The sequence below is a fragment of the Hyperolius riggenbachi genome, chromosome 2, assembly GCF_040937935.1.
Source record: "Hyperolius riggenbachi isolate aHypRig1 chromosome 2, aHypRig1.pri, whole genome shotgun sequence".
In the NCBI taxonomy this organism is placed as follows: Eukaryota; Metazoa; Chordata; class Amphibia; order Anura; family Hyperoliidae; genus Hyperolius; species Hyperolius riggenbachi.
This window is the reverse complement of record NC_090647.1, coordinates 487,838,969-487,856,294: the sequence shown is the minus strand read 5'-3', so window position 1 is coordinate 487,856,294 and position 17,326 is coordinate 487,838,969. Positions and strand designations below refer to the sequence as shown.

Here is a 17,326-nt window from a genome sequence, read left to right as displayed (position 1 = left end):
GATAGTTCAAATAAGCGCAGATCATACCATAAGAGTTAGATTGCGTTCACAGAAGGATTGCAGTAAAATCGATAGTTCAAATAAGCGCAGATCATACCATAAGAGTTAGATTGCGTTCACAGAAGGATTGCAGTAAAATCGATAGTTCAAATAAGCGCAGATCATACCATAAGAGTTAGATTGCGTTCACAGAAGGATTGCAGTAAAATCGATAGTTCAAATAAGCGCAGATCATACCTGTAACACAAAAACATGATGTCAGTCCAGAGAAGTAGATTGAGGGTAGAGGTGCATGGTGAATGTCTTAATTCTGGTGTAATTCGGTCGTTCTCTTTGTACTTAGAAACCGGTGTACTTTGAAATACCGGTGCATAAATCGACCAAGGTCTAATCGACTGAGAGTTGCATTTATATAGTAAGCCTGATAAGCCTATGCTTAGCAGGCCTGATTGTAGCCTGACTGATGCAGGTGAGGGAATGAGAGCTCAGCCTGTAGCAGATCACAGTAACTCAGGTAATTAAGCAGGAAGCTGCTTGATTGTCTATAGGTGTTGGGGCCAAATTAGCATGGAGCCAGAGGAGAGCAGACTAATTCATGGAATATACAAAGCCAGTCACTTAGCTATAGTAAAATGCAAAGTATTACAGAACTTCAGAATATTCACAGATTGCAGTAAAATCGATAGTTCAAATAAGCGCAGATCATACCATAAGAGTTAGATTGCGTTCACAGAAGGATTGCAGTAAAATCGATAGTTCAAATAAGCGCAGATCATACCATAAGAGTTAGATTGCGTTCACAGAAGGATTGCAGTAAAATCGATAGTTCAAATAAGCGCAGATCATACCATAAGAGTTAGATTGCGTTCACAGAAGGATTGCAGTAAAATCGATAGTTCAAATAAGCGCAGATCATACCTGTAACACAAAAACATGATGTCAGTCCAGAGAAGTAGATTGAGGGTAGAGGTGCATGGTGAATGTCTTAATTCTGGTGTAATTCGGTCGTTCTCTTTGTACTTAGAAACCGGTGTACTTTGAAATACCGGTGCATAAATCGACCAAGGTCTAATCGACTGAGAGTTGCATTTATATAGTAAGCCTGATAAGCCTATGCTTAGCAGGCCTGATTGTAGCCTGACTGATGCAGGTGAGGGAATGAGAGCTCAGCCTGTAGCAGATCACAGTAACTCAGGTAATTAAGCAGGAAGCTGCTTGATTGTCTATAGGTGTTGGGGCCAAATTAGCATGGAGCCAGAGGAGAGCAGACTAATTCATGGAATATACAAAGCCAGTCACTTAGCTATAGTAAAATGCAAAGTATTACAGAACTTCAGAATATTCACAGATTGCAGTAAAATCGATAGTTCAAATAAGCGCAGATCATACCATAAGAGTTAGATTGCGTTCACAGAAGGATTGCAGTAAAATCGATAGTTCAAATAAGCGCAGATCATACCATAAGAGTTAGATTGCGTTCACAGAAGGATTGCAGTAAAATCGATAGTTCAAATAAGCGCAGATCATACCATAAGAGTTAGATTGCGTTCACAGAAGGATTGCAGTAAAATCGATAGTTCAAATAAGCGCAGATCATACCTGTAACACAAAAACATGATGTCAGTCCAGAGAAGTAGATTGAGGGTAGAGGTGCATGGTGAATGTCTTAATTCTGGTGTAATTCGGTCGTTCTCTTTGTACTTAGAAACCGGTGTACTTTGAAATACCGGTGCATAAATCGACCAAGGTCTAATCGACTGAGAGTTGCATTTATATAGTAAGCCTGATAAGCCTATGCTTAGCAGGCCTGATTGTAGCCTGACTGATGCAGGTGAGGGAATGAGAGCTCAGCCTGTAGCAGATCACAGTAACTCAGGTAATTAAGCAGGAAGCTGCTTGATTGTCTATAGGTGTTGGGGCCAAATTAGCATGGAGCCAGAGGAGAGCAGACTAATTCATGGAATATACAAAGCCAGTCACTTAGCTATAGTAAAATGCAAAGTATTACAGAACTTCAGAATATTCACAGATTGCAGTAAAATCGATAGTTCAAATAAGCGCAGATCATACCATAAGAGTTAGATTGCGTTCACAGAAGGATTGCAGTAAAATCGATAGTTCAAATAAGCGCAGATCATACCATAAGAGTTAGATTGCGTTCACAGAAGGATTGCAGTAAAATCGATAGTTCAAATAAGCGCAGATCATACCATAAGAGTTAGATTGCGTTCACAGAAGGATTGCAGTAAAATCGATAGTTCAAATAAGCGCAGATCATACCTGTAACACAAAAACATGATGTCAGTCCAGAGAAGTAGATTGAGGGTAGAGGTGCATGGTGAATGTCTTAATTCTGGTGTAATTCGGTCGTTCTCTTTGTACTTAGAAACCGGTGTACTTTGAAATACCGGTGCATAAATCGACCAAGGTCTAATCGACTGAGAGTTGCATTTATATAGTAAGCCTGATAAGCCTATGCTTAGCAGGCCTGATTGTAGCCTGACTGATGCAGGTGAGGGAATGAGAGCTCAGCCTGTAGCAGATCACAGTAACTCAGGTAATTAAGCAGGAAGCTGCTTGATTGTCTATAGGTGTTGGGGCCAAATTAGCATGGAGCCAGAGGAGAGCAGACTAATTCATGGAATATACAAAGCCAGTCACTTAGCTATAGTAAAATGCAAAGTATTACAGAACTTCAGAATATTCACAGATTGCAGTAAAATCGATAGTTCAAATAAGCGCAGATCATACCATAAGAGTTAGATTGCGTTCACAGAAGGATTGCAGTAAAATCGATAGTTCAAATAAGCGCAGATCATACCATAAGAGTTAGATTGCGTTCACAGAAGGATTGCAGTAAAATCGATAGTTCAAATAAGCGCAGATCATACCATAAGAGTTAGATTGCGTTCACAGAAGGATTGCAGTAAAATCGATAGTTCAAATAAGCGCAGATCATACCTGTAACACAAAAACATGATGTCAGTTCAGAGAAGTAGATTGAGGGTAGAGGTGCATGGTGAATGTCTTAATTCTGGTGTAATTCGGTCGTTCTCTTTGTACTTAGAAACCGGTGTACTTTGAAATACCGGTGCATAAATCGACCAAGGTCTAATCGACTGAGAGTTGCATTTATATAGTAAGCCTGATAAGCCTATGCTTAGCAGGCCTGATTGTAGCCTGACTGATGCAGGTGAGGGAATGAGAGCTCAGCCTGTAGCAGATCACAGTAACTCAGGTAATTAAGCAGGAAGCTGCTTGATTGTCTATAGGTGTTGGGGCCAAATTAGCATGGAGCCAGAGGAGAGCAGACTAATTCATGGAATATACAAAGCCAGTCACTTAGCTATAGTAAAATGCAAAGTATTACAGAACTTCAGAATATTCACAGATTGCAGTAAAATCGATAGTTCAAATAAGCGCAGATCATACCATAAGAGTTAGATTGCGTTCACAGAAGGATTGCAGTAAAATCGATAGTTCAAATAAGCGCAGATCATACCATAAGAGTTAGATTGCGTTCACAGAAGGATTGCAGTAAAATCGATAGTTCAAATAAGCGCAGATCATACCATAAGAGTTAGATTGCGTTCACAGAAGGATTGCAGTAAAATCGATAGTTCAAATAAGCACAGATCATACCTGTAACACAAAAACATGATGTCAGTCCAGAGAAGTAGATTGAGGGTAGAGGTGCATGGTGAATGTCTTAATTCTGGTGTAATTCGGTCGTTCTCTTTGTACTTAGAAACCGGTGTACTTTGAAATACCGGTGCATAAATCGACCAAGGTCTAATCGACTGAGAGTTGCATTTATATAGTAAGCCTGATAAGCCTATGCTTAGCAGGCCTGATTGTAGCCTGACTGATGCAGGTGAGGGAATGAGAGCTCAGCCTGTAGCAGATCACAGTAACTCAGGTAATTAAGCAGGAAGCTGCTTGATTGTCTATAGGTGTTGGGGCCAAATTAGCATGGAGCCAGAGGAGAGCAGACTAATTCATGGAATATACAAAGCCAGTCACTTAGCTATAGTAAAATGCAAAGTATTACAGAACTTCAGAATATTCACAGATTGCAGTAAAATCGATAGTTCAAATAAGCGCAGATCATACCATAAGAGTTAGATTGCGTTCACAGAAGGATTGCAGTAAAATCGATAGTTCAAATAAGCGCAGATCATACCATAAGAGTTAGATTGCGTTCACAGAAGGATTGCAGTAAAATCGATAGTTCAAATAAGCGCAGATCATACCATAAGAGTTAGATTGCGTTCACAGAAGGATTGCAGTAAAATCGATAGTTCAAATAAGCGCAGATCATACCTGTAACACAAAAACATGATGTCAGTCCAGAGAAGTAGATTGAGGGTAGAGGTGCATGGTGAATGTCTTAATTCTGGTGTAATTCGGTCGTTCTCTTTGTACTTAGAAACCGGTGTACTTTGAAATACCGGTGCATAAATCGACCAAGGTCTAATCGACTGAGAGTTGCATTTATATAGTAAGCCTGATAAGCCTATGCTTAGCAGGCCTGATTGTAGCCTGACTGATGCAGGTGAGGGAATGAGAGCTCAGCCTGTAGCAGATCACAGTAACTCAGGTAATTAAGCAGGAAGCTGCTTGATTGTCTATAGGTGTTGGGGCCAAATTAGCATGGAGCCAGAGGAGAGCAGACTAATTCATGGAATATACAAAGCCAGTCACTTAGCTATAGTAAAATGCAAAGTATTACAGAACTTCAGAATATTCACAGATTGCAGTAAAATCGATAGTTCAAATAAGCGCAGATCATACCATAAGAGTTAGATTGCGTTCACAGAAGGATTGCAGTAAAATCGATAGTTCAAATAAGCGCAGATCATACCATAAGAGTTAGATTGCGTTCACAGAAGGATTGCAGTAAAATCGATAGTTCAAATAAGCGCAGATCATACCATAAGAGTTAGATTGCGTTCACAGAAGGATTGCAGTAAAATCGATAGTTCAAATAAGCGCAGATCATACCTGTAACACAAAAACATGATGTCAGTCCAGAGAAGTAGATTGAGGGTAGAGGTGCATGGTGAATGTCTTAATTCTGGTGTAATTCGGTCGTTCTCTTTGTACTTAGAAACCAGTGTACTTTGAAATACCGGTGCATAAATCGACCAAGGTCTAATCGACTGAGAGTTGCATTTATATAGTAAGCCTGATAAGCCTATGCTTAGCAGGCCTGATTGTAGCCTGACTGATGCAGGTGAGGGAATGAGAGCTCAGCCTGTAGCAGATCACAGTAACTCAGGTAATTAAGCAGGAAGCTGCTTGATTGTCTATAGGTGTTGGGGCCAAATTAGCATGGAGCCAGAGGAGAGCAGACTAATTCATGGAATATACAAAGCCAGTCACTTAGCTATAGTAAAATGCAAAGTATTACAGAACTTCAGAATATTCACAGATTGCAGTAAAATCGATAGTTCAAATAAGCGCAGATCATACCATAAGAGTTAGATTGCGTTCACAGAAGGATTGCAGTAAAATCGATAGTTCAAATAAGCGCAGATCATACCATAAGAGTTAGATTGCGTTCACAGAAGGATTGCAGTAAAATCGATAGTTCAAATAAGCGCAGATCATACCATAAGAGTTAGATTGCGTTCACAGAAGGATTGCAGTAAAATCGATAGTTCAAATAAGCGCAGATCATACCTGTAACACAAAAACATGATGTCAGTCCAGAGAAGTAGATTGAGGGTAGAGGTGCATGGTGAATGTCTTAATTCTGGTGTAATTCGGTCGTTCTCTTTGTACTTAGAAACCGGTGTACTTTGAAATACCGGTGCATAAATCGACCAAGGTCTAATCGACTGAGAGTTGCATTTATATAGTAAGCCTGATAAGCCTATGCTTAGCAGGCCTGATTGTAGCCTGACTGATGCAGGTGAGGGAATGAGAGCTCAGCCTGTAGCAGATCACAGTAACTCAGGTAATTAAGCAGGAAGCTGCTTGATTGTCTATAGGTGTTGGGGCCAAATTAGCATGGAGCCAGAGGAGAGCAGACTAATTCATGGAATATACAAAGCCAGTCACTTAGCTATAGTAAAATGCAAAGTATTACAGAACTTCAGAATATTCACAGATTGCAGTAAAATCGATAGTTCAAATAAGCGCAGATCATACCATAAGAGTTAGATTGCGTTCACAGAAGGATTGCAGTAAAATCGATAGTTCAAATAAGCGCAGATCATACCATAAGAGTTAGATTGCGTTCACAGAAGGATTGCAGTAAAATCGATAGTTCAAATAAGCGCAGATCATACCATAAGAGTTAGATTGCGTTCACAGAAGGATTGCAGTAAAATCGATAGTTCAAATAAGCGCAGATCATACCATAAGAGTTAGATTGCGTTCACAGAAGGATTGCAGTAAAATCGATAGTTCAAATAAGCGCAGATCATACCATAAGAGTTAGATTGCGTTCACAGAAGGATTGCAGTAAAATCGATAGTTCAAATAAGCGCAGATCATACCTGTAACACAAAAACATGATGTCAGTCCAGAGAAGTAGATTGAGGGTAGAGGTGCATGGTGAATGTCTTAATTCTGGTGTAATTCGGTCGTTCTCTTTGTACTTAGAAACCGGTGTACTTTGAAATACCGGTGCATAAATCGACCAAGGTCTAATCGACTGAGAGTTGCATTTATATAGTAAGCCTGATAAGCCTATGCTTAGCAGGCCTGATTGTAGCCTGACTGATGCAGGTGAGGGACATGACATTGAAGGGCATGTTGGCTGGCTTTCCATAGGTGGCGATACATGCCGCCGGACACTGCCACCAGCTGTTTCTGACAACGGGCTCCCTCTGCTTCTTTCAGCAACTCGTCTCCTCCTACTCCTCTCTGACCCCCCCTCTGAACTGTCCCCCTGTTCATCTCCTCTATTGGGAACCCACGTGACATTCATGTTAGTATCATCATCATTGTCATCATCATAATCATCCTCCACAGCTTTTCTTGTATCAGACATCTCAAAAACTGCACCAACAGCAGGTACTTCATCATCCTCACACCTTACGTCCATAGTGATACGTAACTCAGACATATGAGGTGTAGTGTAACTTGCTTAGCGCCTTCATGTTGTTGTAACAATAATGGCTGTGAATCAGTTAATTCCCCACCAAATAACTCCTGCGAACTGTCAAATGGAGCGGATGTGGTGCTAGTAGTAGGGCTGGTGGCTGCGGAAGATGAGGTACTCTGTGTTAAATAGTCAACTACGTCCTGACAATCTTGGGAGTTGATGGCACATGCCTTCTGAACACTGTATTTTGGTCCAGGGCCGCACCAAATCATGTCAGCACGACCTCGAACAGACCTGCCAAGTGGCCTGCCTCTGGCTCTGCCTCTGCCTGTTGTTTTGTACATATTGAGGGGTGATGAAGTGAAAGGTATGCACTGACTTGACTAATACAATGTACAGTCACACAGATGCAGTGAAAGGTATACACTGACTGCTGGAATAATACAATGTATAGTCACAGATGCAGTGAAAGGTATGCACTGACTGGTATATAAAACAGTTTGCAGTCACACAGGTGCAGTGAAAGGCATGCAGTGACTGCTGGTGTAACAATGTGCAGTCATACAGGTGCAGTGAAAGGTATGCAGTGACTGCTGGTGTAACAATGTGCAGTCATACAGGTGCAATGACTGGTATAATACAATGTGCAGTCACAGATGCAGTGAAAGGTATGCACTGACTGGTATATAAAACAGTTTGCAGTCACACAGGTGCAGTGAAAAGGTATGCAGTGACTGCTGGTATAACAATGTGCAGTCACACAGGTGCAGTGAAAAGGTATGCAGTGACAGCTGGTATAACAATGTGCAGTCACACAGGTGCATTGAAAGGTATGCAGTAGAGGTGTCACTAGCCCTATTTTGGGGGGGCACGTGCCCCCAATCTGTACTGGGGTTTCACGGATCTCTTCCCCAGGGGTGCCCGCAGGGCCGCGCCTGGGCGGGTGCATTGCATTGTCATGTCGGGGGCCTCACGATTGCTGAATTTGTCATGTCGGGGCCCACACGATTGCTGAATTTGTCATGTTGGGGCCCACACGATTGCTGAATTTGTCTTGTTGGGGGTCACATGATTGCTAACTGCGAGACTATGGGAAAAGCTGAATCCTTATCATATGAGACAATAGCATTAAACCTACTTTTTTAGCTTTTTAAAACAGAAAATAAAACTGGGAGGTTCTAAAAAAAATTGAATACATTTTTCAGGAGTAGGATGGATGAAATTGTTTATCTTCACAGTTTATTTTCAACTTGGATTTTCCATAATGTTCATGTATGAGTTAAAACGTTTGTACAGTATTTAGTTTAAATTGCTGTTGCCACTTTGCGATAAATAAGTGACTTTTGGGTTGCAGTTTGGGCACTCGGCCTCCAAAAGGTTCGCCACCACTGTCCTAATCTAATGTCCCACCATTGCTAGGTTCATGTAAATTTGTCTCCACCCATTACCACACCTATATTCTGGTCCATGGCCCACCCATTTTTCGGTGCGGCGCGATAAGCACGCCGCACAACGTGATCCTCATATTTTTGGCACGCTAGCTGCAGTGTGCTGAATTCTGCTGCTTACAGTATGTACAGTATACGCTGTTCTCTAGTGCCTGCACTGTGTGCTGATCTACCTCCAGTGTGTACAGTGTAAGGTGTTACTCTGTGCCTTTACTGATTGTAAACCAGCTGTATTGTATGCTGATCCCTGCTACTTTCAGTATGTACAGTATTAGCTGTAAAGCCTGGTACACACATACAATTTTGATTAGCCAATTTTAGCTCTGTTCATAAAATTCATTGTCTGTTGGCCTACTTACTGCACGGGGGTGGTAAAATTGGGGGTCAATGATTGACCAATCAAAATTGTATGTGCGTATACATCTTTGATCTATGCCTATACTGATTGTAAATTATCTAAATAAAGGACAGGGGGCCCCATCCAATATTTTGATGGGCAGGCCCGTTATCTGTAGCTTACACCGCTGCTAAGTTCATGTACATTTGGCCCCACCCATGGCCACGCCCACTCACATCATGGCCACGCCCATTTTTTGCCATATACCTCCCCACCTGGTGCCCATAGGTGCCCCCGGTCTCCAAGGACCCTAGAAACTGCCCTGGCAGTGACTGCTGGTGTAACAATGTGCAGTCATACAGGGGCAGTGAAAGGTATGCAGTGACTGCTGGTATAACAATGTGCAGTCAAACAGGTGGAGTGAAAATGGATGCACTGACTGCTGGTATATAAAACAGCGTGTGGTCACACAGGTGCTGTGAGAGGTATGCAATGACTGCTGGTATAACAATGTGCAGTCACACAGGTGCAGTGAAAATGGATGCACTGACTTCTGGTATATAAAACAGCGTGCGGTCACACAGATGCAGTGAAAGGTATGCAGTGACCGTTATATAAAACAGTGTGCAGCCACACATATGCAGTGACTGATATTATAATACAATGTGCAACAGTCACACAGGTGCAGTGAAAACCTTGCAGTGACTGCTGGTATAACAATGTGCAGTGACTGGTATTAAAATACAATGTGCAGCAGTCACACTAGGCACTGAATGTGCTGAGCCTAGCACAGTATAGCAATTAGCGGTGGCCAGCTGCGACAGACAGGGCTGTATATGCAGTGTCAGTGGGTCACACTTAGGCGCCTGTAGGCACGTGCCTACAGTGCCTTTTGGTAAATCCGGCCCTGCTATCCGGCCCTGCTATCAATCATTCAGCTGCAGGGAGGAAGAGTCGTGACAGCAACCAAAGTAACTCAGGGTTGCTTTAGATCCATAGGGAGTTGGATTGGAAGGTGAGGTCACATGGCACTGTAGAGGAAGATGCTTGGTATTTGGTGTATGGGGGTCCAGTATTTGGTTATTTAGGAAGGTAAAATAAAACATGCAACTGTGTTTTAATCTTCCATTTTAATAAATCAGACTTGATTATTTTTAACATTTATTGTTTGTTTGTTTTTTTGCTTAAATTTTTTTCTTATTCTATAAATTTACACAGAAAAGCACACCGATATTTCTATCATTTTACTACCGATAGAATTCATTTGTTAAAGTGTTATGTGTATTTATTTTTTGTGTGTGTTTCTAAAACGTTTTAGAAAACAAGTTTGCTTTCTTAAAACAGAAAGTATTTGTGATTATTCAGGTTGGAGTGAGCTCTGATATGTCTCCCAGTGCAGCCACACAATGTAATGCAAGGACAACAGCTCCTCAGGTATATATACCTGGCTACAGGCCAGTGCCAAGTCTCAGGCCGGATTGCTCACACAGCCCTGGAAACGTAAAGTAAAGAGATGGCACACTACTGGCTGCAAATCAGTTTAAACCCAGGTTTAAATTGACTGGTCCATTTTCAAGCTGCATATATTTGCATAAGAATTTGCTTAAATTTGCATTAAGTTGGAAAAATTTGCATATCTGTGATCATCCCTATTGCTACGTATTGAGGAACAAGTTCCCTACATGTTACGGATCAAAATCCTTCATCAGGTGTTAAACTATTGATTTGCAGCCAGTGGTGTGCCGTATCCCGACCAGTGCATCACTGCTGAAATATGCAAATTATCCATTGTTGTCCCTGGAAGCTAGCCACACCTCCAGATCCGCTGGAATGCAATGATGTGTCACCTTGTTAATATTATAGAGCCACAATAATCCAACATACCTACAGACTGTATGCAGGTGTGGCTAGTTTCCAGGGACAACAATGTGTAATTTGCATATATTCAGCAGTGATGCATCGTGGGAGACATCTCGGAGCTCACTCCAGCCTGAATTATCGCAAATTCTTTCTGTTTTAAGAAAGCAAACTTTTGTTTTCCATACCATTTTAGTAAGAGGGCTTTTAGGCCCATTGTAATCCATTACACACTCCTAGGAGTTCTGGTTCACCATGAGCCCACTAGGTACTCTGTAACTAAAAAGTTTTAAAAACCACCATACGTTGAAGGACTACTATTGCGAAAAATTTTAAAATTTAAAATGCATGGAAACACATACAAATAAAAAGTAGGTTTCTTCCAGCGTAAACTGAGCCATAAATTAGTTTCCTCATATGTTGCTGTCACTTACAGTAGGTAGTAGAAATCTGACAGAACTGACAGGTTTTGACTAGTCGATCTCTTTATGAGGGATTCTCAGCATGGACTTTATTCTTTATAAAAACATTCCCTGAAAAGGATTTATACAAAGATGCTGGCCAGCCTCCCTGCTCGCTGCACACTTTGTAGGCAGTTGGACGGGGCAACTGCCATTCACAAAGTGCTTTTAAAAATAAATAAAACCCTGAGAACCCACCATGTCGAGATGGGCTAGTCCAAAACCTGTCAGTTCTGACTTTTACTACCTACTGAAAGTGACAGCAACACAGGAGAAAAGTAATTTACGGCTCATTTTGCTCTGGAAGAAACATACTTTTTATTTGTATGTTTTCACATGTATTTAAATGTTGCAATTTTCGCGACAGCGGTCCTTTAAATAAGTAACTGTACATTGTTTAGAACCAATGTATACATTAGTGATTAATATTACATTTCAGCATTTTTTTGAAATGTTACATGGTTAGATCATATGATGTGAAATGCCAGAGGCCAGATAGCATAAGCTGTAAACTCGCTCCTGGGAGTAGCGATCAGGCGTGCCCAGGCTCACAGGCTATATTCTATACTTCAAGGTGTGGCTGACATTACTGATAACATTCACTCAATATTTCTAAAGCATTTACTGAACTACTTCCAAACCTCCTGATGCAGATATGTGCTTCTGCTGTTCATAAGGTGCTGTGAGTGTCTGGAAGGCAGGGGTCGAGTGGTGCGTGGATGCGGGTGGACGACGTCCACTTGCTTTTTTCAGAGGGTGGACGCCGTCCACCCTGGCATTTGTGGAGGAGAGCAGAGCAGGGCGGCTGGCAGCGGGTGGGACTTACCTCTTCCTCATTCCGGCGCCAGATCTGCGTGCCGCTGCTCTGGTCTGGACCAGACCAGACTAGCGGCAGTGGAGTGCTCGCGCTGGAACGAGAAAGAGGTAAGTCCCGCCCGCTGCCAGCCGCCCACACGTTAGTTCTGGAGGGGAGAGCGGGGGATGGAGAGCCCCAAGGTGAGGGAAGGAGGGGGGAGATGGCCCCCCTTCCCCATGCTGCTCACAGCTCTCCTTCCACTGCGCTGCTTCCCTCCTGCTGGGGGATACCTGACTACCTATTCTGGGGACATATACCCCTGGCTACATATACTGGGACATATTACCCCGACTACATATACTGGGACATATACCCCTGTGTACATATACTGGGAGATATAACCCCGACTACATATACTGGGAGATATAACCCTGACTACATATACTGGGACATATACCCCTGACTACATATACTGGGCACATATACCCCTGACTACATATACTGGGCACATATGCCCCTGGCTACATACACTGGGACATATACCCCTGGCTTCATATAGTGAGACATATACCCCTTACTACATATACTGGGACATTTACCCCTGGCTTCATATACTGGGACATATACCCCTGGCTACATATACTGGGCACATATACCCCTGACTACATATAATGGGCACATATACCCCTGACTACATATAATGGGCACATATACCCCTGGCTACATATACTGGACACATATACCCCTGGCTACATATACTGGGCACATATACCCCTGGCTACATATACTGGACACATATACCCCTGGCTACATATACTGGGCAACTATACCTCTGGCTACATATACTGGGGACTACTATACTCATGGCTACTTATACTGGGGACACCTATAGACCTGGCTACCTATGCTGGGGGTACCTATTTTGGGGGAACTGCTGTCAGATTATCTGCATTTTTGTGGACCCGCTGTTATGTATTTTGTGGAACAGCTGCCAGATTATGTGTACTGTATGTTAGGGGAACGGCTTCTGCCAGATTACATGTATTTTGGGGAACTGCTGCCAGATTGTGTGTATTTGGGGGACCACTGCTGCTAAATTATATGTATTTTGGGTGTTACGTGTATTTTGGGTGATCCGCTGCCAGGTTTCGCATATTTTGGGGAACTGCTTCCAAATTATGTATATGTTGGGGGAATTGCTGCTGCCACATTGTCTATTTTGGGGGAACCACTTCCATATTATCTGTGTTTTTGGTGAAATGCTGTCAGATTACATCTATTTTGGGGGGATACACTACGGTAGAGCTCAAACTTCCCCAGCAGACCGTTTACATCACTGCTAAGGTCATGTATATTTGGCCTCACCCATGACAACGCCCACTTTATGCTTGACCACGCCCATTTCCTCCCACCTCTTTTCCCAGGACTAGACCCCTGTTGGAAGGTGGATTATCATTCTCCCCGAAGGGGACCATACATTAGACAATGGTCACCTGATCGACCATCAGATAGATCCCGCTCTGATTGAGTCTGATTAGAGAGGGATCTATTGCCTGCCCACAAACTGCAGACAAATTTCCAACAGATGTCAGCATGAAATCTACTGGAAATCGTCCTATCGCGCCTCCACCTGCCCCCCCATGTTATGTCCTTCCCGCTCTTCCATGGTCGTGGTGATTTTTTTTTTCAGGCTCACCTGTCATGTCAATGCACAGCGGGGGCGTGGCTAGGATCCTAAGAGATCCGGGGCACTTTTGGGCACTCCAGACGGAAAATGGGTGTGGCCATGCACCAGAATGTGGGTGCGGTCATGGTTGAGGCTAAATTGACAGGAAATTAACAGCGATCTAAGTAGGCCTGCCCAGAAAAATGTTGAATGAAGCCCCCTCTACAATAAAACAAAAAAATGCAGCATATCACATAAATAGGTAGTGTCACTTAAACAACTAGGCAGAGTTACCCGGCTTCTGTGCTGGCTGGTCTGGCTTTCTGCTGGGCGGGCTGGCTTGCCGCCATGGTTATCTGGCAGTTCCCCCATAGCATTCCCTGACCTTCTAGTGGACCCCTTCTCACGCTCCCACGGGGCTCACATTCAGGCACCACAACTCTGAGCATGCGCCCATAGAAGAACCATAACTCCCTGCATGCCCCCATAAAGGCCCCACAGCATCCAGCATGCCCCCATAAAGGCACCACAGCATCCAGCATACCCACATAGAAGCACCACAGTACCCTGCATACCCCCGATTGATGCACCACAGCTCCCAGCATGCTCGCCATTGAGGCACCACAGCTGACTCTACCTGTGGGACATCCAGGGCACCGCTGAATAGATCTGGGGCACGTGCCACTGATCTTTGGGGCTAGCAACGCCCCTGATGCACAGCCATGCATGTGACACACACTTAGTTACCATTCATGTACATGATTTTTTTGTCATATACATTTATCATCAAATCTTTCTTCCGTTTTCCATCGTTAGAGAGCTGTGCTCCTATTACTAAGGTATCATTTTAAATATTTCATCCTCTATCTTTGGAAAGAAGCATTACCTTGATATGAAAACAACTTTGCAAAGCTGATGAGTCAGTGTTTACAAAAAATATTGGTGCACCTTTTCCTTGGAAGCTGAAATATCATAACAGCATCAAATCTCTTCATTTATGCTTTCCTGAGCATTGTGACAGTTTTGTGATGTGTTTTTGTTATTTGTCACTGCTGATACATGCTGCAGTACTATTTATATTGCAGTGGCATTAGCATAAGCACAGATTAACGCGTAACTGAAACAAACTGTAATAGCAATCAGGGTGATGAGTGAATCTAAATAGTGTGTAGGAGGAAACTGTATGACCAAATGTGCTTTGAGGTGCAGTACAGCTTCCTGTCCTCTCTGGATTCAGCTGCTGGGCAAGGCAGCCAGGGAGGATCATGTGACACCTAAAATATTAGGAACAGTAGATGCCAAGGCTATGCTTCCCAGCATTTCTGTATTACAGTAGAAAACAAGTTGATGTGAGGAAGTGGGACTTTGTAGTTCACAGGAAGTAGCTATCAGAGACTAACAAAGGATTTTTTAACATGTGGACCTGAATTCTTCCACAAGACAGAAGAAAACATAGAAAAATCCACCCTGTACGTATTTAGAGAGTTTAGCCTGTCTAATTCCCCCTCATCTGTGACTAATCATAAATGTAATTTGATCTCTCAGCTGTGTCAGCTCAGTAATCTCATCAGCCACGGTAGAGCAGCTAATTTGTAAACACAAGATGTTAGTAGGAAGTAGACACACTGCAGATTTATTGCAGGATTTGTATCAGCTGTAACAAAGAAATGTTTTTCTTTAAAGGACATTCGAGGTGGAAAAAAATGATGAGAAAAACACTTGTATCTATCCTTCTACGAAAAATGACTTTTTTAGACATCCCACAGTTTTATTTTATATTAAAATCTATTTTTTTTTAGTTTTTACCTTTTCAATGTCTCTGCTCAATGACACCTTCATTGAAGTATGCCAGAGCTAAAATCTATGAATTATTGACCCTAGCGGCTGATGTCAGACTATATGCGCCGCTAGCGTGTATGCGGAACCTGGCGATATGATCGGACACCGTGTGGAGGCACGTTTGTTTCGTCGCTCATTACAAAATCGGCCGCTGTACCACCGCACACTCGACCAACACATTTCAGCCCAATATCTTGCAGCATGATCGACGATGCAACCAATATCCGTCCTAAAATTGGGTGCTTTGTCGGCCGGGCATGCATCTGGCAGCACGGATATTCATCCAATTCGATTATAATAATCAAATTGGATGGTCGATCGGCCTCCAAGTCGCCTGATGTATGGCCACCTTTATAGGCGAATGAATAGAAGGAGCGCTGACAGATGAAAATTGCTCTGGTTTTTAAGGGGGAAAACACTTGGGGCTTGATTCACAAAGTTGTGCAAACTGTTTAGCACGGGTGTGCTAAACAGTTAGCACGTGAAGTGCCGCTCGCCGACTTTTGTGTGCGCAAAGTGCCACAATTTGCGCGATCGCGGACTTTTGCGCACGCAATTTGGCAAATTATGCACGCAAAAGTCCGCGATCGCGCGAATCGCTGCACTTTGCGCCCACAAAAGTCCGCGAACGGCACTTCACGTGCTAACTGTTTGCACGGCTTTGTGAATCAAGCCCTTGGTGGTGAAGTGGTTAAACCAGTTGCCTGGCATCTTGCTATTCTCTTTGGCTGCAGTAGTATCTGAATCTCACACCTGAAACAAGTATGTGGTTAATCTAGTCAGATTTCAGTCAAACACCTGATCTGCATGCTTGTTTAAGGTCTGTGTTTAACCACTTTATCCACAAGTCAGTAGATCTCATGCAGCAATAATTGGTGAACGGGAATATATGTTTCCTGAGCTAATGAGAATGATTTTTACTATTAAAAATACTTTTATTTTCTGATTTCATAGTGAAAAATACTCTGTAGCATTATTTCAGAATCAAATATCTTCACCATAAATTGTGACTGGAACATAATCTTAGTTTTGTGATAAGCAGTAAGAATAGCCAAACAAAATTTGTGTTTTTTATCTACAGTAGCACTTTTTATTTTTAAACTGGAATCGGTAAAACTGAGAAATGTTTTTTTCTATTTTTTTCTTTGTTTTCCCATTAAAATTCATAGAAAACAAAATTGTTCAAGGGAAAAAAATGGCATACAATGAAAGCCTCGTTTGTCTTGAAAAAAACAATATATATTTCATTTCTGTGTAGTAAGTAGGGATAAAGTTATTTCTGATTAAATAAGGACATAGCTAAACTGTCAAAACTGGTCTGGTCCATAAGTGGGAAAAAAGTTCTGGATGCGAAGTGGTTAAAAGTATTAGGCTAGGGACCCACTATGAGCGCTTTGCAAATTTCACAATTTCAATGCGATCGTGATTTGGCTCTGCAGCCACTGATGCGATTGCTCCGAGATCACTCACAAAATCCTCCATGCACTTGTCACATTTGGCCTTTGTTGACCCACATACAGATAGCATCAGCAAACCAGGTTCTTTGTTACTACATTATATGCTGCTTGATACTGACCAGTGTATTCCTTTCATCTGTAGCGAAGCAGCGAAGGCTCCACTGAGGCTGAAAAGAAAGAAGAGGTAGCTGAGAACGCACAAGAGGTAACCAGCCCAGAGGAGAAGCAGGTAAATGGTCCTGTAGGCCTTCTAAATTTATCCTACTCTCAGTTTCATACAAAAAGAAAATCCCAGAAACCGTAACAGCAGCATCTGCATTACATCACACATATACCCTGGGACTTGGGAATGATGAAGGAGCAGATACCAGAACCGTGATGTGGACAGGTGGGCTACATGGCCTGGGG

The 17,326-nt window shown here is 42.5% G+C and overlaps 1 protein-coding gene across 2 annotated transcripts in view; it reads left to right on the top strand.

Moving 5' to 3' along the window:
• The window catches only part of SH3BGR (SH3 domain binding glutamate rich protein), a 110,052-nt gene that overhangs the window by 78,994 nt on the left and 13,732 nt on the right, over window positions 1-17,326 (top strand). For both annotated transcript variants that reach the window (XM_068270371.1, XM_068270372.1), the window contains exon 4: window positions 17,061-17,147. In XM_068270371.1, the coding sequence (XP_068126472.1) occupies window positions 17,061-17,147 (87 nt within the window). The remainder of the gene's footprint in view (window positions 1-17,060; window positions 17,148-17,326) is intronic.